At 33.9% G+C, this 25,791-nt stretch overlaps 1 protein-coding gene across 1 annotated transcript in view; it reads right to left on the bottom strand.

Annotated features, from left to right (window-relative positions):
* Window positions 1-25,791, bottom strand: part of LOC118199807 (T-box transcription factor TBX10-like) — a 156,705-nt gene that overhangs the window by 30,427 nt on the left and 100,487 nt on the right. The window contains exons 4-6 of the mRNA XM_035371668.2: window positions 17,288-17,444; window positions 15,751-15,903; window positions 5,951-6,018 (exon numbers count right to left, since the gene is read on the bottom strand). Coding sequence (XP_035227559.1) covers window positions 5,951-6,018; window positions 15,751-15,903; window positions 17,288-17,444 — 378 coding nt within the window. The remainder of the gene's footprint in view (window positions 1-5,950; window positions 6,019-15,750; window positions 15,904-17,287; window positions 17,445-25,791) is intronic.

The raw sequence follows: 25,791 nt of genomic DNA, 5'->3' as shown, positions 1-25,791 counted from the left end.
ACACATTCTGACCATGTCATTAAAAATATTGATAAGATATATCGCAAACAAAGCTGTATTCTTCTAATAATCAATATTTAAATTAGTGTATGATTGTTGCATTGATGATTAATTATGTTTGGTTTTTAAGAAATAATGTTGCAAATGGTAATAAACACACATTGTTAACAATTTGCTCGGTTAAGAGTTGAGAAAAAAGCCACTGCCGACAGCTTGAAGGACCTAATACTAGTCCAGGCCGCGTATAACAATTTTCGACACTAAGCCCGTTTATGTTTTTAATATAATTTCTCCATAAGGTGATGTTTCAGTTATTCCTATCATTAAGTATGAGATCTCTTTCACATACGGGTTTTTTAGAAATGTTAGTTACAATAATGATGAATGAAATGTAGATCATTACCCACATAACAACTCTTAAATTTATGATTGTATCTAGCTTTAAAGCTCTTCATTAAAGCCATTTCATGTATTATAGAATTGTGGAATTAAACACTTTTAAGTATTCCTTTGGTGCTTAAATAATCATTTAAATTAGCTATTTTGTAGTGATTAACTGCCGAAATAAATATTACAATTCAGTTTCTACAAATGTAAAAGAAATTAAATATTTAAAAAAAAAAAAAAAAAAAACAGTTTTTCGCAGATGATTCAGCGCCGCTTAACTAATGCGCATGTGTAATTAATTTAGTTCTCACTTCGTGGCAACCAAAAAATACATCAAAATTCAAAACGTTTTCATTAAAAATTGAAATATATAAAAAACATAAAACACCAAGTACAGTTAAAGCAATTCAAAAAAAAAAAAAAAATTTACAATTAAAAGTACAGTTTCTACTCCAAAACAAGCTGCTAACTTAAAATATCAATTCAGAATGAATTACGCGGAATTTAATTCGCATTAATAAAAAAGACCTTACTTTGTTGTTGCGAAGCTTAGTTTCTCTAGATTGACAATAAATCCACTATTCTGCTAAGTTTCAAATGTAAACAAACATGACTGCTATGGTAATTAAGGCTTAGCCGCACTTAAAAAACTTTTAAATTGTTGATAATTCCACAATTATTGCATTCAGGTTAACAAAAGGCATAAAAATCTTAACCAGAACAACATAATTCAATCATTTTTAAAGCAAAAAATGCACAGTTTGCAAATATATAAGAATAAAGAAACTGAGTTCACTGAGCCGAATAACAGAATGGATATATATTTATTTATATACTTTTGGTGCGGCCGATTGCAACCAAAATGGGAGGTGCATATCTACATGTTATAGCGGTGCTATATACAAAATTTCAACGTTCTGAGGCTATTCGTTTTTGAGGTATGCGAGATACATACGTACGTACGTACAGACGCCATGATAAAATCTCTTCAGAATTCATTTTAAATAAGTTTTATAATTTTTCTGGGGGGGGGAAGTCCTTTATTCTGCTCTTACGTACATAGTATGTCACGCAAAAACATCGTTTGCATTAGATAGCGGTCAAAATAGAATTTTCGTTGAACTATGATACCCGGAATTTTGTTCAATTACAATACTTCCTTTTTACTTCATACAAGAAGTAAAAATTGATCTTAAATTTCGACTAACAGCTTTATACCCTGTATAGTAACGGTAAATTGTAAGCAATCTAATTACTTAAAGCTATATTAACCATTATCAAATATTCAGGGAAATTATAGAGCCGGTCTGTTTCTATTATCAGCGCATCTATTTTCAGTGTAACTACAGGGTGATCGGCGAATAAGCCCTGATTTCAAAATTAAATATCTCTACAACGAAAATCGATAGGATTATGCGGTAAACTGCACATATATTAGCAAAACTTTAAAAATGGTGTACAAAAGTTTAGAAAATTTAGTTACGAAAATCGTTAACAGATGGCGCTCTGCGCTGAAAACTCTTTTCTGAAAGGAGTCAAAAAAAATTAATTAAAAAAATAAAGTGAAGCAGCCTTTGCAATCAAAATACAATTTTTTCAAAATGTTCACCGTTCGAAACAATGAGGTGGCGTAAACGAACAATGAAATTTGACATCGCGTCTTGCAGTGTCTCGACGGAAATGGAATCACATACAGCACCAATCAACGATTCAAGCTCATCTAGAGTAGCAGAATTGTTTAGATAGACAGCGTCTTTCAATATGCCGCACAGAAAGAAGTTACAAGGACTCACATCAGGAGAATATGGAGGCCAAGCTATTCCTGTATCAGTAAATTGAGGATAATCTAACGCAATTAATCTATTCCCAAAGTACTAATGAAGAAAGTGAAAACTTTATTTGTTCGATGTGGTCGAGGCCCATCTTGCAGGAACCAGTCAATACCTGGTCGATCCTCCAACGCTAGTTGAGTGCTGACAAATTGTTCCAAAATTGTAACGTAACGTTCAGTAGTTACCGTTTCTCGTACGAAAAAGGGTCTGATAATGCCTCCGGCGCATACCGCAGCCCATGCCATAACTTTAGGCGAATGCAGTGCTTTTTTTTTTTCACGCAAATGAGGATTTTCGGTACCCCAAAATCTCCAGTTTTGTTTATTAACTATTCCATTCAAATGAAAATGTGCCATTCAAATGTGTGTGAACCAGATGCAGCTCACATCAAATCTGTCGTTGTCCATCGTTGTTAGAATCTGATTCGCAAAGTCAACCCTTTGTTGCACAGCTTTCATGGGTATGGTCTGATGACTTCGGATTTTGTATGGAAATAGGCGTAGACTATTTTTAAATATTTTTTGTGTGCTCGTGTACTTCAAACCTGTCTCTGATGCAATCCGACGGATGCTTTTCCTAGGATTTTGCTGAACAAATCCAGAAACTTTGGCTGCATTTTCAGGAGTGACTATAGTGTGCTTCGGCCCAACATTTCCCTTTCGATCATCAGCTACGCTGCCATTCCATTCGAATTTCGCGAAGAGCATGCGAATGGGTTTCGCATTGGGTCCAATTGGAACATTGAATCGGTTTTGAAAACTGCGACGTGTTGCCGTAGGACTATGTTTTAATTGGTGAAATTCCAGAACCAATCGACTTCGAAGCACATTTTAAAGGCTATTGATAGGTCATTGTGATTAGAGCGCCATCTGTTAACGATTTTCATAACTAAATTTTTTAAACTTTTGTACACCATTTTTTCTGTTTTGCTAATAAACATACAGTTTACCGCATAATTCTATCGATCTTTGTTGTAGAGATATTTAATTTTGAAATCAGGGCTTATTTGCTGATCACCCTGTATTATCATTGCATTCATCATTCATCATGGCGAAGACATCAATATTCACTACAGAAAGGAAAGGAAGCTGATTTTAAAAACTCAAAAGTTTCGAGTTGTATTGATCATCTTTCTATCCTTTATATCAAATTATTTAAATACCTCGATGGAATTTATAGGACGTTATTTACAAACAACGTACGTATGATTTTGAATGAAAAGCTTGAAGCAGATGGAAAAGAAACGTCTGTATTAAAAAAAAGACAGACAGAGAGAAAGACAGAGAAAGAAAGAAGAAAAGAAAGAGATAAAAATCAGGCGTTATAAAATATCGCTATTATAAAATAGCTTTATTCAAAGTACAGTAGAGTCCCGAAAGCTCGGCCTAATGTGGACCGAAGGGTGGTCGAGTTTGTGAAAATGCTGGGTTATCGAGAAAGGTTTTAAAATGTATAAAGACGAGTGCTTCCTCAAGAATATACAGCACTTATATGTGCTGGTTGCTTGAGAATATAACAGTTTACAAAGAATTCAATATTGTAACTCAAACTACCCAAATACTCTTAAACAAAGCAAAAGTACGTACTTTATAATGAAGGCATAGAGTCTTTACTAATGAAAATTAATGACTGAGCAGTAATTTACTTGATAAGACAGACCTCAGAAAAATATTTTATGAAGGTATAAAGCTGTCTATAATGAAAACTAACTAGCCGACTTTGCAAAAACTTGCTACTATTTTTTTTTTTAAAGAAATAGGCAATATCCTGTTGTTTTCCGCACTGAACTCTGCGTTTGGTTTCTTCATCACGAAGACGACGAAGGAACAGTAAATTTATTACCGACGCACCTTATTGTTCAAAATACTACAGGAAGGTTTCGACAGCCTTTAGTCCCTCACTATGTGATATTTTTGGGGCTTGTAAGATGGAGTCCTCAAATTCAAGGTCTTAATCATTTTCCGGCATTTCTTCATTAGCTGTGATAGCAGCAATAATTTCTGCATCGAAAATCGTGTTTTGCTCGGTATCATTCTGGAACCACTGTTCAACGTCTTTTTCACCGGCTTCTGAACATCAAGAAACTCTTTTCAGGAGTTCGAGTAAGTTTACATTATCTGCATCATCATGTTCAAAGACTTAATTTCTCTCGTGATCAAGGAGTTTTCGCCATGAACGAACATGTGTTAATGACTTTAACTCGTTCCAGGCGTCCGCCACTCATCCAACTACATAATAGGTTGATTTTTTCTGGATAAGACTTTGATCATCATAATTTGCAGAAAGAAGAGAAGATAACAGCTTGCGCCTGTATCTTCTCTAGAGACTAACCAGAACATCTTCGTCCATTGACTGTCATAACGCTGTGTTTTTAACTCTTCAATGTCTGGATGCGAAGACGCGTTGTCCAAAATCAGAATGGCCTTTATTTTTAGGAAGTATTTAATTTAGAGACCGCTCAACCGATGGAACAAATACTTTATGACGCATTTTAGAAAATTGCTCTACTCATACAGGCATTTGACTGGTTTAGATAGCAAACGGAAAGTTTATCCATTTCAATGAGCACGCACTTGGTTTCTTTGACTTTCCTATGACACCAAGGCTTAATCTGTGGGTTGACTACTGCATGCTAGGAGTGTTACCCTCTCCTTGCTCCTTTTAAAACCAGGGACTGTTCTTCTTTGAAAGCAAGACTTTTCGCCGGTAACAGTTTATAATTTAACCCTTTTTCATCATAATTGTGCAACTGCTCTGCGGTCAAACCTTCAACTTCGATAAATTTCTAAAAGTTTTCTTTAAAATGAGACATACCTTCCGTGTCCCCAGGTAGTTTTTACCCATAATACTAAGCTGTCGCACTCTATATCGTTTCTTCGAGCGATCAAGCCAGCCAATGCTTGCGACAAATTTAGTACCGTTGTCTTTTTTTAATTTTTCATAAAATTTCAAGGCCTTTCCTTGCAAGATTGGACCACTAATTGACGTGTCCTTCTCTCTTGGTTAGCTAAACAAAACGTAAAGCGCTTCATTTACCTCATTAAACTCCCCTTCCTTCATACTTTTTCTTTCTTTCAATATTTCTATACACATTCTCTTAACACACCACGATTCAATTTCCATCTGTCTCTTCTTCCAGTCTCCAATCGTACTTTTGCCGACTCCCAAGTCCTTAGCCATTATACATACTGACACTTTCTACCTTATCTAGTCTCTTTAAAGCCCCCATCTTTTGCTCCATAGACAAATTCACTTCTTTTAACGGAAGATGGCATCGCAGCACCCAACAACTTTGAAACAGCTCTGAACAATACTCACATGAAATTACGCAACGCGGCTAAGAAATCGTCTAATCCGGGCAAAGGTAGACTGAACAACAAATTGCGCGCCCGCGCCAGTTAGTGACGGAGGAGTTTGCTGCTACAGTGTGTTTCCTATACATGTTGCTGTCTCCACCATACATTGGGCAGTTATTATGAAAAATTAAATTATGTTAATTTATCACACTAGAAAATAATATGCTTGATAATTCGTATCTCAATAAAATATCAATGAAATATTAATATAGCTATTTTATGAAATTTAAGTAATCCATAACTTATTAATGATACTAATGAAGTATAAATAGAAGGAGAAAAGTTTAGTTTAAGGTAAATACTAAATGAGAACTCAATTTTGCATACATATTTAGATCCACTTTCATGCAAGACAATAAATTTTTAAATGCTTACCAGTCTTCTGGGTCACAATCACGGAAACCTTTAGCGAATGGATTACTAGCAATTTTTAATTGCGTTATCTGTAAAAAAGCAAAACGTATGAGGATAAGTTCATGAAAAGAGGCAGAAGAAGCTGTTAATTATTAAAATTAATAACAACTATAATTTCTATATTTAACTGAACTGGATATAAGTATACTTCTCAAAGGTGATTCTCCTATTTAGAATTTAATTTGAATGTCTTTTCTAATGTCTTGCATCGAGTTATCAACCGAGATTGAAAACAATAATAAAAGGAATATATACAATGCCAATTTAGTTTTTAATTTAGCTCCTAGCTTCGACCTTAGGAAAAAGATAACTGAGTGATTTAATTTGCTGAAAAGGATCAAATAAACCAAACGTTTAATACACAGTTGTCAAAATTTTAATTATTTCTTGAAAATATCCGAAATTAAAACCATAAGTGAAAGATCATGTATGAAAAAATAATTTCATTCACTTAAAGACAGTTCTTTTTCAAAGCAGCAAACAGGACAAAACAGGACAGGAATAAGACGAGACACAAGGACTTTACAACATATGGTGATATAGGTTCTATCTCGTGATGGTACTGATCCCGTGAAGCATCCTACAAAAGCTCAGAGAAAGCTTTCCAAAACATTTTCATGCAGTTGTTATTAAGATGATGTGAATACTAATATATAAAGAGTTTTCTATAACAATTAGCAGACAAAAAATACGTGAACTCTTCTTACGAAATTATCATTTCGATTAGACAATTAGGATGTAGATGCTCGCTGAAAGAGAAGTCCGGCGCAAATGCCCCGTTTTGACCTTTCTATTTGTTTTACTAGCCGTTAGTGCGGCCAGTCGCTTAAAACAGTCTTTATAAATGTAGTATATATATGTAAAATATAAAAAACACGATGGCTTTGCTCTATGCGAACAAGCAACCTCTAATTAACACTTTCCGCAATTTCAAGATCTTCCCCATAGACCAGTACTTTCGAGAACATTCCAGCCTATTACGTAACCGCTCCTATAAATAGAGAACTCGCGCCATTTTGCGTAGGAGACCGCTTTCTGCCTCTACTGCTGTTAAGATCTATGCTGCTGCTCTCATCTGCCTCCCTTTGTTAGAATACTATGACGCAGTGATTTTAAGCTTATTTAGTAAAGAATGATGATATGCTTTATGAATTGAATAAAGATATGGAGCTATAAATTTAAATCCTTCTGTGTCGTCATTGGATTGCCAAGCTTCACTCATGTGCCCGACTGCCAAAATATTACAGCTTAATAATTGAGCTGGTAGGATACATGTCCTGTGCGTTGGAATTCCAGTAGAAATGTCTGCAATAACCAACCATCTTCTCAAACTTCCATGTGTAATGGAAATACATAATGGATATCGAGTACCTGCAAGTCCAAAAGTGCTAACGTCAGTGAAAACGAAGTGTACAGCCATCAAAATTCCTGTTCCTGAATATATATATATATATATAATGATTTTAATGAGTCCGACTAATGTAATTTCGGAGATTTCATGATTAGTCATTTCCTTTTTCATCCTGTGGTCAAAATCGTGCCGATTCATTCGCTGCTATTCTCCATCCCCCTCTCTCAGCAGTAGCCCCTGCTGGCGGAATATTTCCCGATTCATCCACTGTTACCCCCACCTCCTCATTTAATAACCACCACTGATAGAAGGCGGAATTTTTTCGGATTCATCCACCTTTTCAAAAAAATTTTGTTGAGAGAATCATTCGTTAAAACAGAGAACATTTCGTGATAAATGTCACTCTTATCAATACGTTAATTACTGTGAAATAATTTTAGAACGATAAACAGGCAGAAAATGCAATTCTGTTTTCAGTTGCATGTGATTATCATAAATTTGCCTTTTTGTATTTTACGCACGAGCGTTTAAAACATAATCATGAAGTTACAAAACCTGAACTTACTGAAACAAAATATGGTCATCTAGTGCTGATATTTGAAAGGAGATCATAAGCATTAAAAATAAATTTAAAAAATGAAAATGAAAATAATATTAGATTTGCTTAGACGCTTATTGCAATGGAACTTTTACTGATAAATCTTGAAGATGATATAATGGAAGAAAGAAAACATACCTGCATTCCTAATATAGTTAAGTTAATTATAATTAATATAGTTAACTTGTAGAAATATAAAGTATTAAAGGAAAAAAAGGTTTTCTGGCGAACTTAACTCCAGCTGAAAAGATTTTTAATGATGTCTTATCAGAACTACAAGATTTGGGACTAGATTTTGTTACAGAAATCCCTAAATTTAAGTTTTAAACTGCATTCTGTGTTTTAGAAACTTAAGTGTAGACAATAAGAAATATTAAATACCTATCTTATGTATTTGTAATTATGTAAGACACATTTTTGCTCATGTCAGAACACAGTGATAAAACAGTTACCACAGTTTTTAAAGATTGCAACTGATAACTACATTCTAATAGACGTCTAATAAAATTTTCTAATAATAAAAATATATATTATGATTACATGAGTCACAAAAGTCAGATTTCAGCGTGTTCATATTTTAAGTGCATTTAATATTTATTTAAATTCATCATTTATAAATAATAGTATTATGCATAATAATAGAAAACTTATTATTCATTTTTTTAATTTTAATGTTTAATAATGTTTAAGTATTTTATTGTATATCTGTCACATATATATCAGTTGGACCATGAAAAATATATTGAAAACAATTAAACTTACATAACAGCCAAATGTGGACGAAAATTTTCAATTACAGTTTATTATTGGTTATTCGTAGAGTTCTGCTGTGTTAGTATCTTACAGTCTAGAAGCTTGCGTTAATATCTTACAGTCTCCTACTAGAGACTGCATTGTTTTTAAGTCACCGAGTTTAGTAATAAAAATGTCATTAAATTCCCATAAAAATGAAATAAATAAAAAAAGTAAATTCGAAATTCAAAACTCGGGTATCGAGATGCACGTGTCTGGGGGTGATGTGTATTAAAAACTCTCTAGACGCCGCCGTTTTTCCACAATGCAAGGACATACATACATGCAGATCCTTCATTATCTATATACTAGCGGAAGTACCTGATACCAGGTAAGTTAGATTGAAAGTAATGCTGCTAACAACAGAGAGAACGATACCGCTGTAATCCTTCTCTAATCACGATGCAAAAAATACGATTCATAGTCATACATTTTTTGATTAGGAATTTTGATTAGAAAGAGGAAAATCGTTAAAAAAACTGCGTGCCATTGTTGCTGATATAATGAGAGAGAATTAGTTTATTTTTCTATGGAAATTATGTGGGTTCCATATCGCATCAGACTGAATGTATGATTATCAAATTGTTCTGGAGATTTTGAAAAATTGGTAAATTCCGCAATAACTGTGACTATACATAACTATCACAATCACAGCTATTGAGGAATTAGTAGGCATCAATGAATATTTAAAATACTACATTTAAAAAAATGCTAATTTAATTAAATTTATTTTTAACATTTTTTTTTTAATTCCACATTTTGCTTTTGTAGATATTTCAATATTCTTATAATATAAGGACAGTATATACTCGGTGTATTTCACATACTTATTTAAAAAAAATAAAATGAAGCTTTTTTTTATAACAAAATATAAAAGGATGAACTTTTTTATTGCAGCTGACTGAGTTTTCGTATAATTGTCGGGGGGGATATATCTATTTATAAATCTTAGCAATGAGGCATAGTACTGAAGAAAACGTACATGTAAGCAATATACTTGAAGCAACATAAATGCCATAGGATATTATTTATTTAACTGCAATTCAGAAACTGTTGCTTGTCTTTCACATCACCATGGAATCTTTCCTATATGCTTTAGTTATTAAACTTACATTTAATATGCCAAGAAAGCTCAGTTACCTTAAAGATTTCAGTAACAGATTTAATCAAACTGAAGTAAAAAGATGATCTTAGGCCACTAAATTCTTCATAACTCTTAACCCCCTTAGGGAAATAGGACATAAAGAAGTCGTACTCAGTTATATACTTTTTATTGTTATCAAATACCACAGTGTCCTAAGAATTCTAAATCTCTTTGTAAAGAAGAGTTCATCCCAAGAATGCCGATATATAAACAAACCGCTTCAGCCAGAAGTCTGAGGAACTAGTCTATATCACATAAAACATAACAAAGCATCTTGGCCATCGTTATGTCTGGCATTTTACCGAGAACCAGCTACTAAATCTCTCGGGAGCTCTCCACAAACTGATTTATTGGATGAGTAGCTTCTTGCTCTATTAGGGGTCGGGGAAATATTAGGTGGGGTATCAACGAGAATACTGCGAGCTTGCGATCAAATAGGGGAATGTGTTTACATTACGAAGAAAAGCTAGAAAACACAAAATCCAGTAATTTTAGTTGTCTTTAAATGGGAGATTTTTCAAAGTTCTCATAAACTTCGCGTTCGTATAATATAACGTTTAAAATAAAAAATTGCATTCAATATTTATAATATTAATAAACTGGTGTAAAAATATATGCGTTTATACGTCCACCTTTCTTTAAAAATGTATTTGATATATATTTCATCTTTCAATAATCCATTCTTGTAGCACACAACTGCATTCATTGCACAGAATCCAATTTTTCCGTACTTCCTAGCAATAGTTGTGGATAAACCTGAATTCAGAAATAGTTAAATATTTAATCGGCCCCCGAAATAACTTTTACCGCACTATTTGGAAGGGAGACTTCGCCCCCTTAAGAATGAACTTGACACAGCTGAGGGAGTGAAATATAAATGGGGTTAGCGCAAGTCGGACGACACCGTCGACGAAAAGTTTAGAGAGAGGGTGTCCAATATCACGGATAGCATTCCCCGCCGAAGTCCAAATCTCGACGCAGAGGGTGGTCTTGCACCCTGAACTGTCCTTCTATCAATGTCAGCAAGGAAAGATTTCCTATTTTTCGAGGGGTGACACAATTCATCAGCCCCTTCCACTTTTAACACCACGTGAACCTTGCGCTAAGTGTTACATTCTGTTTAGCAAGGGAGGGTGTTCGGATGTTTTTTCGATCGTGATCGGCTGTCAACTGTCTTGCGCCTGAGTACCAGCTCAGGATAACAGTCGCGATCATGTTCTTTCTACCCCCTACTGATGAATATAATGTGTACTTAAGGAGAAAAAGTATACAGAACTAATCTAAATCCATCCTTACCACAATTATGATAGGGGATTTAAGATTATACTGGCTTGAAGAAGTTGGATGAGGTTTTGTTTTGTTAATTAAACAAAGAGAGAGCATTTCGTAGATTTTGTAGCAGCTACTTCAGCTGTATTAATTTCCATTATATCAAACGTAATTCCTCTTAAAAAAGGGGATAAAGAGAAATATACCCCTCGAACAAGATATCTGAGATCTTTGCAGACCACTTTTTAAAAAGTTTTACATTATTTTAGGTACATATTCAGAATTTACATGTTCATTTTCTTAACAATTTGGACCCAGGATTGCCACGCGGTGCGAAGGTCCAATCTAGATAAGGATACTAAGCACTTTTTAACGTTTCCTTCTTCAGATAAGCCTAATAACTCTACAGGTTGCGCCCGAGCTAAAATGTGGTGGACTATAATTCGTCACCACCAGGATTTGCCGATCTTGTCCCTCCTTTCCCAGTTACTTTTTCAGTGAGGAAGAATGTAAGGTATTTTCTCCCCCGCTTATCGCGTTCCTTCGTGGTGTAATTGGAAGCACGTCCGCCTGGCAATGATGAGGTCTGGCGTTCGTTTCCCGACGAGTGCACATCTTTCATGTTTCCTTCCCCAAATATATACCTATTGACTCTAAAATTTCTCCGTTGTCTTCTGACGGAATGATATTACATTGTCGATGCTTCAAAATTTAAGCATAATTGTTAATTTTACTAACATCTTGGAAGTAAATTATTAAAGTGCATTTCGATTATCTGAAGTAAACTGTGTCGGATAATCAAGAATATCGGATAAACCGGAAATTCTGAAGATCAGTTATTAAAAAACATCCACTGAACAAAAATTAACATCTTACAAATTTGGTGCATTTAAAGACAGACATAAATCTGTATATAATTTTCATACTTTTATATTTACAAAAATAAAATGATTTCTTTGAAGTCAGTCTTCAGTCAGTCATAATACCCGGTACAGTGCGCATAAAAACTATAAACTACAAAAGAAATATACTGAGAATGACTAATAACAATATGTATTATATAAAGGTTAGCACGTTACTTTCAAAAAAAAAAACTAGTTGATGTGTTTTTATTTTCTAGGGTTACTCATTTTCCTAAAAACGTCATATTCCTAAAAACGTTATGTAATAGTTTCTACCACGAATTAGGTTTCGTGATATATCGAATAAAGTGAAATGTAACATAATCGAATATTCGATAATTGGCACTTTATCGTAATTCCTTTCATTTCAATTTTAACATATCTTTAAGAATAACGGAAAATTTTTCATGCTCAATATTCGGACTGAACTAGACTAAGAAATGTTCTGCGAAACGATTTCAAAATTCTGTAAAACGCAAATAATGCGACTAGCAAACACATTTATTCCTAGATCGATGAATTCTTTTTCCTTTGAAAGCCCACCAGCGGCCGAGCGGTAAAATCGCTGAACACTGGTAGTTCGGTCTGAGGTTCAAATCCCGCGAACGGGCTGGCTGCATGAGCGATTTCGTGGTTTTCCCCATGTGTAACGTGTATACAAGCCAGTTTTCCTTAGAAAGTCCTCCCTCTCATCCCTCCCCTTACGCAAATAGCCCTAGTGTGCTTTGCCGTAATTAAATAAACCAAAGCAATCGTTTCCTTTGAATAAAGCGTTCTCGAAACAACGTACTTCACCTTCAAGAAGTTAATTCCATTATGATTATTGTTAAAATAAATGACTATAAGACGATAAAAAATTTCGATATTTAGTAAAATCATGAAACAACGACAGCTGAAAATGTTGGAAATGATTTTACAAAACTAACTTCACAGAACAGTCTATGTTACGTAAATATTATCCAAATAAATTTATGCATATAAATGTATATGATGTAATATTAATTTACACATACATATATGATCATGTATATTTGCTTTATGTGTTGTACTATATATTGCATTTTGTATTTTTCTATTTTGTTTGTGTTATTTTACATCCCAATTTGAAGTAAAAGAAGCTCTGTATGTGTATAATTTGTTTTCCATACGTAAATGTAAGAAATTATATAACTTCCTTGTGAATGCATGGGGTTGTGGTTAAGTCCAGTTTTCAAGTGAAAGAAAGATCTGTGATTTGAATCTTTGCAAAGCCACAGTTGATTTTTTCCTTTTCCTTGGCCCAAGATGCAAATGCTTTCGACAAATGGTTAACTCTCCTCTCCCTTTTTTTCCCAGTTTTATTTCGAAATTCTTCAATTTCAGTACAATGCTAGGAGCTCCATAAAAACATTTAATTCTCACCCCTTTTTGCGTTATATAGAAAGAGATAATAAATAGCATTGTATACGCTTTTTATGAAGTATAATATAATGAAAATGTAAGGCAATGTAAGACCAATGTAAAGCAATAAGGCCAATGAAAGGCAAATGATGATATACATATGTACGATATATATAATATATATATATATATTCAAATTGATTCTTCAATATTGTAATTACTGCCCTGCTTGATATATTAGAATATATATATATATATATATATATATATTATATATCAAGCAAACATATTTTAACACCTTAATGTGTCATTCTGTGCGGACGCGTCGGGAAATTGGAACAGAGAATTGAGACTATTAAAATTTCCAAGACACTTTGTCTAAATTTAAAAACTTTTTTAGCGAAAAAGTTTCAATTGTCTGTTTCGGCGAAACGCGTAATGGGGTTAGCTTGATTCGACGTTCAAATAAATGAAATTTCCCTTGAAAAGCCAGTTTGGAAGTCGAATTGGGCTAATTTACCATTTTCCGCTTACTTTTTATCTGTTTCTGTTTTTTTAATGTTTTACATGTCTAATGGTTTGATTTTCATATGTATTAATTTTTTTAAAACGTGTTGAACCTTTTGGAGCAGCAGCTCTTGGTAACTTTTAGGCGAGCTTACTACAATTTATATATATATATATATATATATATATATATATATATATATATATATGTTCTAAATTTAATTTGTAATAGTCTTTAACCCTCCATTTAATTTGGGTATTTCCCATTTCTATCCTAAAATTAGTAAATGCTTATAATAAATCTCTATAAACTGCCTCATTTCAAAATTAGTAGCATCCACGCAGATAAATTACATAAGGCTTCAGCCAATAATAATTTTAGAAGCTTAAATACTATCCAACCCAGATAAAGAACACAGAAACTAATTTAGAAACCATACATTTTTCACTTTAGTTCTAAGAGGTAACAGTTATCTAACAGGAACTAAGCTTTCTTGTTAGATAACATCACACTTCCGCTGCTAACTTGCAAACGTATTTCAAAATTCTATCGGTAACGATGAAGTTCTTTCAAAAACAAGTGTTTATTGCGTTCGTTTCCACATGCAATTCATAATAAGATTGTGTTTCTCAAGAATAAAGAAAAATGTTTTTAATCAGCCATAACTGCAAATACTTGAATCTCTTCTCTTCGAAATGATTATATGTGTATAAATTTTTTCTAAAGCATCCGAAATCAGTGTTACTATGTTTACTTTGACAGAAAATTATAAGTACAGTAGCTTATAATTGAAAGCAGTTTCCAATTTCACGGACCATTAACTATTTCATTTATCTTCTGCATTACAATAATAAGCCATTGTTTATCAGTGCAACAAAGTGAGCTTTTTAAGAGCATTAAAGTGCCTCTTAATACTATCTTGCATTACGATTTATTAATTACCAACCGCTAAAATAATTATAAAAAGGGGGAGAATACATTTTTTTAATAAATCTAGTTGGTATAATTTCATGGGTCCAGCTAACCTCCATTGTTTAATAATGAATAATTTGTATGTATGTTCTTTTGCATAGTGAAAAAACAGCGACAGCTAAAACTATCGAATTTGAACACACATATAATCTTCCACACGCAGAGATGGATTAACCATTAAATAAATCAAGGTAAGGGGGCACCACAAAAAATTTCCGTCGCAAGTTTTATTACGGAATGGTGCAGCTAAACCACGGCTGAAAAAGGAAAAATTTGGGGGGGGGAGATGTATTGAGGGCACCAAAATCTTTTTAAAAGTCTTAATACGGCCCTAGTCACATGAACTTTAAACGTGACTTAATATGGCCCTGTCCACACGAGCACGTAACTTAATACGGTCTGTTCATGTTGTACTTACGTTATATCACGTTATATGTTATACGAGCACGTAACTTAATACAGCTTTGACTTAGTATGGCCCTGCCCACCCAAGCCTTTAAAAGTCTTGTCCACACGAACATGTGCACCTCGAAGACCGAATTCTCAAATTCGAATGTGTTGTTTTTATTAGTTAATATTATATGTACGAACTTAATGAATGGGTTAACAAACTCAGCAATTTCAAAGGAATGTGTTACCGCTCGACAAACCGTAAGATATTTATTTATCTCTCAGATTTAATCAAGAAACTCAGCGGTTTAAAAGAAAAGTGTTATCACAACCAGAAATAAAATATTTTTTTCATAATAATTCTGAACAACTGCAAACTTTAAAATTATAATAAATAAGACAATACACTTTATCAGATTTTAAAAATTATAATAAAATTCATAACAAAGTCATACCCTATGATTCTGATAAGCCGTGACTGCAGTGAACTTTGTCTCAGGAAAAATGAAGGTCTTGAAGTTCTCTGTTTGACTGGCGTCTTCTCCTTTAGGATTGACGTAGACTACGTGAAACCTAGGCTGGTACCGATGCATAGAATTCAGGATGATCTATCGGTAGAAGAGGAAAAAATATAAATGAAGAAAATAAACTTCTTGACTGCAGATAACTGAATTGTAATAAAAAAGCTACATAGTAATTATTGAATAACTCAAATTGACGAATTATTTTTCTTTTGCTTTCAGAATGTATTTTATAGGCATAATCAGATGAACATCGGGATACAATTTCTCAAAAACTATACACCTTCTCGAAAAATACACAAAAACCATCACATTCTCTTAAAAGTAAGTATATTTAGCTAAGATTTGATACATATTATGGATGGCATGCTTTCTCTGCCAAGCATTATTGTCTTACATTTTTATGCAATACTAATTTAAAAATTTTAATTATTTAAATTTTAAAACATCATACACTTATTTGTTACTTCTCACCTGCAAGTTTCAGACCTCATGCCTGTCTAAACCCATGGAACGATCACAGATAAAGATTTAAAAAGAATTAAAGCATTTTTTTAATTAAAAAAATGTTGGGGGACTGGGGGAGGGAACTAAGAAACTAATTTAAATCTCTACTCAGTTCTCAACTTCACTTACCCAACATAAATTATAAAACACGAAAAAAGAAAGTTATTGATCTATTTAGATCGCAATAAAGTTAGAGGCAACCAGTTCGTTTGGTTAATATATTTCATGATATTAATTAGGAGTCTTTTTAATTAATCGGTAACAAAGCGTTTTGTCTGCTGCTACCGTCTTCTTTTTGGCAAACTTTTAATCCTCAATTACATTTCGAAAATATCCAAGTTATCTTAGAAGTTTATACCCTCATTTGAAACTCTTTGAAAAGAAACTGTGTTTAGATACCCGAAAAAAAAAAAAAAAAAAAAAAAAAAGTTCAAACAGCCACTATAAACCACGTGGCACAGGACGTAAACACGAAATGGTGGAGGGTAAAGGGGACATACGTTTACTTGTAATCTTTGATAGCGAGAAGGAGAGGGGATAAGGATGATATATGTAGGGCATAAAGTTAACTCCCAGATAATGTTCCATTTCTCAACGCTCGCTGCATTTTTTGGTCCCTTAGGGTGCTATTGCAAGTTTTATCAACTGAGTTACATGGAAAGTGGAATTCATTCTTTTAAACGGTATAACATAATTATTTCAGTTATTCATATAATAAAGAAAGGAAAACAACTTCATGAGAGTTATTAATCCCATTTTTTAAAATAAATAAATCATTAAATTATACTCAATAAGTAAATCACACACAGGCTATAGACAATTAATTACATTTACTAAGATTAAATAGATTAGTAATTCTAAGTTTCCTTTCTGATGGATAGATGAGAAAATAGATAGTAAACATCGTTTCCCTATTATGTTTGTTGCACAACAAATAAAGAAAGAAAGAAAGAAAGAAACTCACGTGTCCGTTATCATCCATTTGGTTATTGGTGAGCTTTAATTTATCGAAAGATACCACCTGCTTCATCCATTGTCCACCTTTAGCTGGAGAATCTGGATGCAGATGCATGCGGGGTGGCATGTTGGGATCTGCTTTCCCAGCCACCACCCAACTGGAACTATTGGAAGAAAAATACTATATTCGAGCAATTTGATTTGCAGGAATAATCAGATACTTTAAGGTGACAGATCTGGAATTTCGGTCAGCATACCATTTTGAATTAAAGAGAACATTAGAAGATGGATGAGTAGCGGGATTACACGGGTAATGATGCCTCTTAAAGTCGACGAAGAAAGAAAAAATAACTAAGAATGCATTAAATTCATAACCATACCGGTGGAACACATTCTGCTGAAATTTATTGTTAATCTGATTTTATGAATAAGATCCTTACATTTAATGAGGCTTCTTAGCTGTTTTTCATAATACTATTAAAGTCTAATTTGAAAGAAGCATGCCAATCTAAAATTTATAATTGGGAAATAAAAGGGAACCTTAGATTAGTGTTAATGAATGAAAAAATTGTAGATTTCTAGGAAAGTCAGATATAGGTTCCTTTCTACATATATTTGCAAAGGTTTGGTAAATTTACTATTAGTAAGTTCCCAGCTTGTGTTCTCCTTGTGCATGTAAAATAATTTTTAAAGATTTTTTGAATTTGAGGAAAAAAAAATTTAAAGAATTATTGAGAAAATGAATAATTAGCTACGTGAAACTGCAAATATGTCCTCATATAAAACTCAACATAAATAAATAACTTTTCTACTGCAATGGCCTTTTCGTAAATTTTAATCGAATACTTCTTATTTTAATATAATATTATTTACATTTATTATATATTTCAATAAGATTGTCTACATTAAACTGTATAAATATTTTTCCAGTGATTACAGGAAGACAAGATTAAGTGCAATAAAATGCTAACAAAGTGCTATCTTTACCTTTACTTCAGGCAACTTTTTTTTTTAAATTTCATTAAAATTGTGCTTAGTTAAATACATTAAACACAGGCAGTTACTGTATAATAGGATAAGATTGCAGAAAATCTGAACCCCCTTCCTCAATAAGATTGCATTCCTATAATGCTGTTTCACTCTAACATGGCTTGTCAAAGGACTAAGAAAATTGCCATTATCAAGTATCTTTTAAGAGCTTTCGGTACCTCGCCATCATAGCATATTAAACTACAACATAATTCAAAGGAATCATCATCAGTTTAAAATTAAACAGTCGAAAAATAATTGCACTACAGCGAAACAGTTGGAGTTATATTTCCTAAATGAATATCTTCCACTGAAAGAAGTATAAAAGTTAAGAAAGAATTTCACGTACACTTAGCTCCAAATAATTAAATTCATAAAAATCTCTCACCTGAAAGCAAACGTCAAAATGTTATTGAGGAAAGCTGAGAAAATTACGATTGTACGGTTTATCCTAAGTTTCTAACAGTTATTTTTTAAGTTAAGCTCCTTTCCTATCCATCCTAATTTCAGCTTACAATTTCCTACCAGAATGTGTTTTTAGAATCGTGTTTAATGCAATTGAGTAAGAGTAGTATTTAAGTCGAAGTTCAACTGACTTCGGGAGAGAGCCTCAGAGTTTCTGACTAGCGCGCGTTTGCCTTTTGGCCACATCTCTAAGCTGTTACTACGCTCCGTCGCATTACAGGCCGTTGATAGCTTCGCTATAGCTTATTCGATAATTAGGGCCAACTAGTTAGATTTGTGGTAGTTTTGGTTACATCTCTTTAGTTAAGCATTAGTTAAGTTCTTATTTATTATTTGTGAGTTTTAAGCCCAAGTGGAGGCTTTGCTGTATGCTCTGAGAAAGGAGCGACTGTTCATTCTTATTTCGAGATCGGACTGGATTATTTAATTATGGCAAAGCACACGAGGACTATCTGCCTGAAGAGAGGGATGCCTTCGTGGAGCACTTTCTAAGGGAAACTGGCTCGTATACACGTTACACATGGGGAAAACCACGAAAACAGCCCCCCATGGAGCCAGCCCGTTCGCGGGATTCGAATCGCGGACCGAACTACCAGTGTTCAGCGTCTTACCGCTCGGTCGCTGGTGGGCCCTTATTTCGAGAAATAAAGGGTAATTAACACTTCGTGAGTTTTACCTTTGTGTTACTGAACTTGAGAGATTTTTCGCTTAGCTGTTCACGAGGTTCGTCCACACTTAGTGGTTAGATAAAAGGGTGGAACTCCACAAGATATATCGCTGGAGAAAAATATACCTTCGATTAATCATGATTGAATGAGACGGCAAAGAAAATGTTAAGTAATAACAATATCGAATACTTTTGATCGATCATTATTTTAGTAAATATATTTCTTACAGTTCCGAAATGAAAACAGCATTCTTTAAACCTTTCTAAAACTAACCCTGACTTTTACTCAATTTTTTTTATTCGGTTACATAAATTCGCATAACACAGTATATTTTTAGGATTCTATCTTTTTTTTTGTTTATTTGATTATGACAATGTACTCGAAAGCTATCTGCCTAAGGGGGAGGGATGCCTTCGTGGAGGACTTTCTAAGGGTAACTGGTTAGTATACACATTACAGTGGAGAAAATCACGAAACTGGGATTTGAACCTCAGGTCGAACTACCAGTGTTAAGCAACTTTACCTGGCTTTTAAAGGCCTAGGAATCTAATGATCCTATTTTATAGGGCTTACCTGTATCAAAAAGTATCACCTCCAGCTAAAAATCTCAAATTATTCGCTGCAACAAAATCTAGAGGATTTAACATTCTTCTAACAAAAGAGGCCCATTTTTAAAAATTCTTCGCTTAATTTCTTATACTGTTGTTTACAGTTTGTTTATTCGGATACAGAAAAGCATGCGAGGACTATCTGCCTAAAGAGAGGAAAGTTTTTCGCGGGCACTGGTTATGGTAATTTATAAAATTAAGGTGTGTTGTTGGAGTACATATCTTTTATGTCTACAAACAGTGGTAAGTTATAGAGAAATCATGCAAACCTTTTGCTACACTTGCTTCTAATTTGCAAGCCCCTTATTCTTTTGGTTTGCTTAAAATAAATGAATTATCCAAGCATTAATTAATTAAGATCAAAAGAAATCCAAGCATTAACAATTGAAAGCAAGAATAAATTATCACGAGAAAAATTGCTAAACTGCCTTGTAATGTTTTTACAAAATACACTGGTGTAAGAAATTAAGAGAATTTTCACATTTGATCTACGATCTCCAGAACTACTGAACAGATGTTAATAATATTTGGTGTTAACATGGACAGATGTTAATAATATTTGGTGTTAACATAGGTTGATATAATAAAAACAAAATAAACGTTTAATAGTTATAATAGACACACACGTTCGCGTGTAACCCTCATGAGAGTCTGAAGGTCTGAAACAGCGGTTGCAGAAGACACAAAAGAAATGGCTTAATAGGGGTATGGTCCCCTCTTACAGCCATACAGGCCTCGCAGCGTGATGTCATACTGGAAATAAGGCAGTTTATCAGTGCCTGTGGCAACTGGTCCCACTCATTCAGCAACGCTGTTTCCAGTTCCTGGATGATTGTCGGAGGGGGTTGCGGGTTGCAATTGCCCTCCCCAGAGCGTCCCAGGCGTGCTCTACAGGGTTGAGGCTTGATTCGTTGACCAGAAGAGCTCCATGTGGGCTCGCGTTATCATCCTGTAAGGTGAACTCGGGGCCCACTGCACCCAGGAAAAGGCGAACATAAGGCTCCAAGACCTCATCCCTATACCTCACCCTATTCACAGGGCCTCTGTGAAAGACGTGGAGAGGTGTGCGGCCATCAAGCATGATGCCTGCCCAGACCATTACACCGTCACTGCCATAATTGTTGATTTCGCGGACATTGGAGGGTAGGTAGCGGGTCCCTGGCTCTCTCCATATGAAAGTACGGCGAGAATCGGTGTTTAGGCTAAAACGGGACTCGTTGGTGAACAGAACGGTCGCCCATTGCTCCGTACTCCATTCACTATGCTGCCTGCACTATGCTAATCGGACTTTCCTGTCCGTAGACGTGAGCGGGACGCAAACAGCCGATCTTCTGGCAAACAACCCTCTTTCATTCAGTCTTTTGGAAACATTCACCCTTATTACACGGGTTCCTGTGGCTGCATGCAGGTCCCGAGAAAGCTGAGAAGCTGTAGCCCCTCTGTTACGCCTCGCTAAAATGGACAAATAGCGATCTTCTCTGGTCGTCGTGGCTCTTGGACGACCTTGTTCAGGCTTTCTTTCGATGGATCCAGTATCCTGGAACTGTTTCCATAGGTTACACACGACGCTGGGCGTTAAATTAAACTCTCTGCATATCTGGACATGCGATTGGCCTGCATCTAGCCTCCCCACAATTCGCCACCTCATTCCATCATCTAAACGTTGGTGGTTACTCATTTTTACTGTTCCGATATCAATTTAACCTATTGCTGCAAGATAACACCAAGAAATTCACCTTGGTGTGCTAGCGAACGCAATTCGTCTTACCCTCCCACGCGCTTATAAAGCCTGTTTATCTGCTGGCTCGGCCTACACACATGTGTACGCTTACATATTTGTCGTACAAGATTTGCATTTTTATCTAGAAGCAGTGGTTTTTCCTTCAGTTCTTTTCATGCAATTCGATAAAATATGCAAATTCTCTTAAATTATTTCACCAGTGCAGATTATCACAGCAAAGTAAAATAAAAAATGAACTCGATGCTGAGGAATTAGAAGCGATTTTTAATGTTTGTTATTGAGACATGGGCCACACAAGTAATATGCCCATAGCCAGACGGAGGAAAAAATAATGCAAACAATTAAATGTTATATTAAAACACGAAATAAAGATAAACGATATTCAGTGTTTCGTTAAGACGGCTTTAACAGGGAAACTTCATAAATTCCTCGTAATATAAAGAAAACTAATGTAATGATGGACACTATCGCTATTTGTTGCTCTGAAGCTGAATGGGCTTTCAGATAGACTGAAAAAATAATTCTAAAACATGATCTAATTTACCTGTAACTATTTCATAGTTAATGATAATCTCCATGAACGGGAAAATTTTAAACTTTAAGATTTTTTTAAATCACTGCAAGGGTTTAAAAAAAATTACCATAAAAATCAGCTGACGTGAAAGAGGAAGAACATAATGTGCGACAGTTTCTAGCATAAACTGTGCCGTATAGTTTAATATATTCGTTATTTTATGTGATTTTTGTGACACAGTGTAATTTAATTTTTTAAAAATTTTTAAATTTTAAAACATTTTTTAATTTAATTTTTTTAATTATAAAAATGATTTTGCTCTTGCACAATTATTTGTATTTTCTGTTTTTTAAAATTTAAAACATTTAATTAGAATTCTATAATATTTTGACTTCTTAAAGTAAAAATTTTATTAAAATTTTCATAGCACAACCCTGTTTATAAACAATGTTGCTACCTTTTCCTAAAAATACAAAGAAAATAAATTTTAAAAAAAATTTCATAATGGAAATAATATTAAATTAATAAAAGAAGAACGCAAATAAATAAATAAACAAATAAAGTGCTTTTTTTAATCCACTCATTATCATTCAGTAAAAGCTGCAGCCAAGGCTAGCGCTCGACATTTTGCCACCAGTGAATGATAATGGCGAAGAACTCAACGATGAAAAATTAAAGCGATTTTTAATGTTTGTTATCCAGAGACATGGACTATGAAAAAAAGTGATATGCTCAATGCCAGGAGAGGAAAAAAAAAAAAATAAATAAATAAAGACTCTGAGGATCCTAAATTCTGCTGTCCGGCACCCAGGGCCGGAATTACGTATAAGCTACACAAGCTATAGCTTAGGGCCCCCCTTTCTTGGGGGCCTCCTAAAATTAAAATTAGTATTAAAATATGTTATAACAGACTTATAAAGGGCAACGTATCTCAAATAGCTTAGGGCCTTAATCAAATCTAAATCTGGCTCTGCCGGTACCTCACTAAATTCTAAAAATTTTTCCTTCCCTAAATTCCTCTTCTAAATGTTGCTGTTTGGTGCTCCTCTAAATACTGTAACTTTTGCCGCCCGATGCGGCAGTACCAGCTGCTTCAACTCCGGGCCTAGCTGCAGCAAAATTTAGTTATAAAAAAATATTCTTAATAGTCTTTGTTAAAACAAGCAAATAGCAATAATGTCGTTTCTTGTAGAGGAATTTAAACTTACAGTACTGCCAAATCCAGCGCGTGAGTTGCAGTTTACTTGCTAATTTCTGTATTTCGGTGGAAAACTTTGAAAATCTGGACAATGATGCATGGATCAGGCAGCAAGAAAAATAACATGAAATTAGAAACATTTATGAGTTTAGTGCAAAGATCTCTCTCATCGTGCAGTTATACGAAATGTGTAATGACGAATGTAACCACATAATTTCTGCAACTACTTTTAAAATGCTGCTTAGAAGGAAGAAATCAACACTGCTTGTTTTGACAGAAGCAATGAATGATTCTTCAGAGTTCGATAAATGGCTAACTGGGCGCATGTCTAGCTTAAGTAAAGGCTTCAAAAAGTGTAGAGTGAACTGTTTTTTTTCGGCTTAGCTTCGTTTCGCCCTCCGCCTCCCCCCCACCGATTCTCTCTTTTCTGTTTCGTTCGCTGTTCGAATAGTCACTTTACGATAAAGCGAATACCTGTTTCTTCAATTAAAATGGTTTAGACTAGATGAACCTTGCTACTTTGACCTGATTTAGCTTTTGATTTCTAATATTTATTAAATAATTCCTTTAGACAAATTATTCCGAGCAGAATAATGAATTTCAGGCATGTTCAAAAGGCGTGTGTATGAATTTAGAAGCCCTTTTTATATAGTGTAGTACTTTTTTTTTTTTTTTTTTTTTTTTAAATTTCACGTATTTCTTAAGCGACAGAACCACATTTACTGTGCTTTGAAAGAAATAAAAATGTAACATTAATGTACATGCTTTATTAAAAGCACGGTGAGCCCTTTTAAATGCGACCATCCACGGTTTTAAGGGATTTTGAAGCTTTGTGAAAGTAGTGGTCTTAGAAAGGTGATGTTCACTGCCGATGTTTGCTGAATTTATATAATATTATATATCCTTAAAACCTAAACACGACGAACAATTTTACGGCTCAATGATTACAAATATATAGTCATGTAGTTATAAAAACGTATTAGTGTACTTATATGTAATCTAAAAACTGTAATAACATTAATCACTGTAATAATATTAATAATACTTTAAAACTGTACTTATCACTGTATTCCATCATAAAAGAAAGTACATGTTGCATTCTTACAAATATATATGATATATTCTAATGTTTTTTACTGCATATACTTAAGTTTCCCAAAGACAGGAATACGCAGTTTAACCGAATTTTGTCACATTAAGAGAGAATTATAGAAGCAGTTTCTTTTGCTACTGAACAACTCTGACTCACTTCTTCCGTTTGGGAAGCGCTAAGAATCGGAATATTTCAATGACCTGTAGGGCGGACTAAAGGGGAAAAAAGGGGGATCCTTTATTTCCTGTCGGATGAATTAACCTGAAATCATAAATTCCCTTTTATCTATCGTCACATAATATGCAGTTTTTGAAGTATTCTAGGACATTTACTTAGTAAAACAGGAGTAATGCTTTCAAAAAATCCCCACTCATTGCATATGGGATATATAGACTGTAAAATGTTCACTTCAAGACAGAATCTGACTCTTCAAATGTTACACCTAATATATTAAAACTAGTTTATACACACGCATGAAATAATAACAATAATAAATCCTGCATACAATAAAATAAATACAAAGAATATTGTTCATCACATTCTTTCCAAATGTACCATTATCAATAATTAAGAAATTTTCTTAGTATTTTTCTATGAAAATTAAATCATCTCAGATCCCAGCTATGGAAGGTAAATCTAATTTATTATGTTGATGCCTGTACATGAAGATTTCTCAGATTCAAATTTGGGGATTTTAGTGACGAAATCTTGCTTCTAACCTCGTGCTGGTGATAGAGAATCGTTATAGAATCGTTATAAATTTGCTGAAATGGAGTAAGTTTATCAAGAACCCTTTTTTTTCCTTTGTGATATACTATTTCTCGATCTGAACTATGTTAGGAATGCAGGTACAGTTTTCTTCTTGCAATACATCATATTTTCAAAATTTCTCACTAAAGTTTCGTTCTAGCGAATTTCTCGGCAAATCCTGCGTTTATTGTCACATTTAAAATTTCTTTTAGTGTATATGGGTGACCATGTGTGGTTTAAATTAATTCAGGCTTTAATAAACTCGGGATCACATTTTAAACCGACATGAATAAAACTATCAAAAGACATATTCAGAAGAATCATATATGATTGAAAATAGAACTGCATTTCATGCCTGTACATCGTTCTGAAACTACTTCACAGCAACTGTTGTATTGATCAGATTGTCAAATGTAAGAAGCAAATTCGCATTAAATTCGCTACC

This window comes from Stegodyphus dumicola, chromosome 2 (genome assembly GCF_044657685.1).
Source record: "Stegodyphus dumicola isolate Sdum_Otavi_A_Nest chromosome 2, ASM4465768v1".
In the NCBI taxonomy this organism is placed as follows: Eukaryota; Metazoa; Arthropoda; class Arachnida; order Araneae; family Eresidae; genus Stegodyphus; species Stegodyphus dumicola.
The sequence above is the reverse complement of the archived record's forward strand: the minus strand, read 5'-3'. Positions and strand labels throughout refer to the sequence as shown.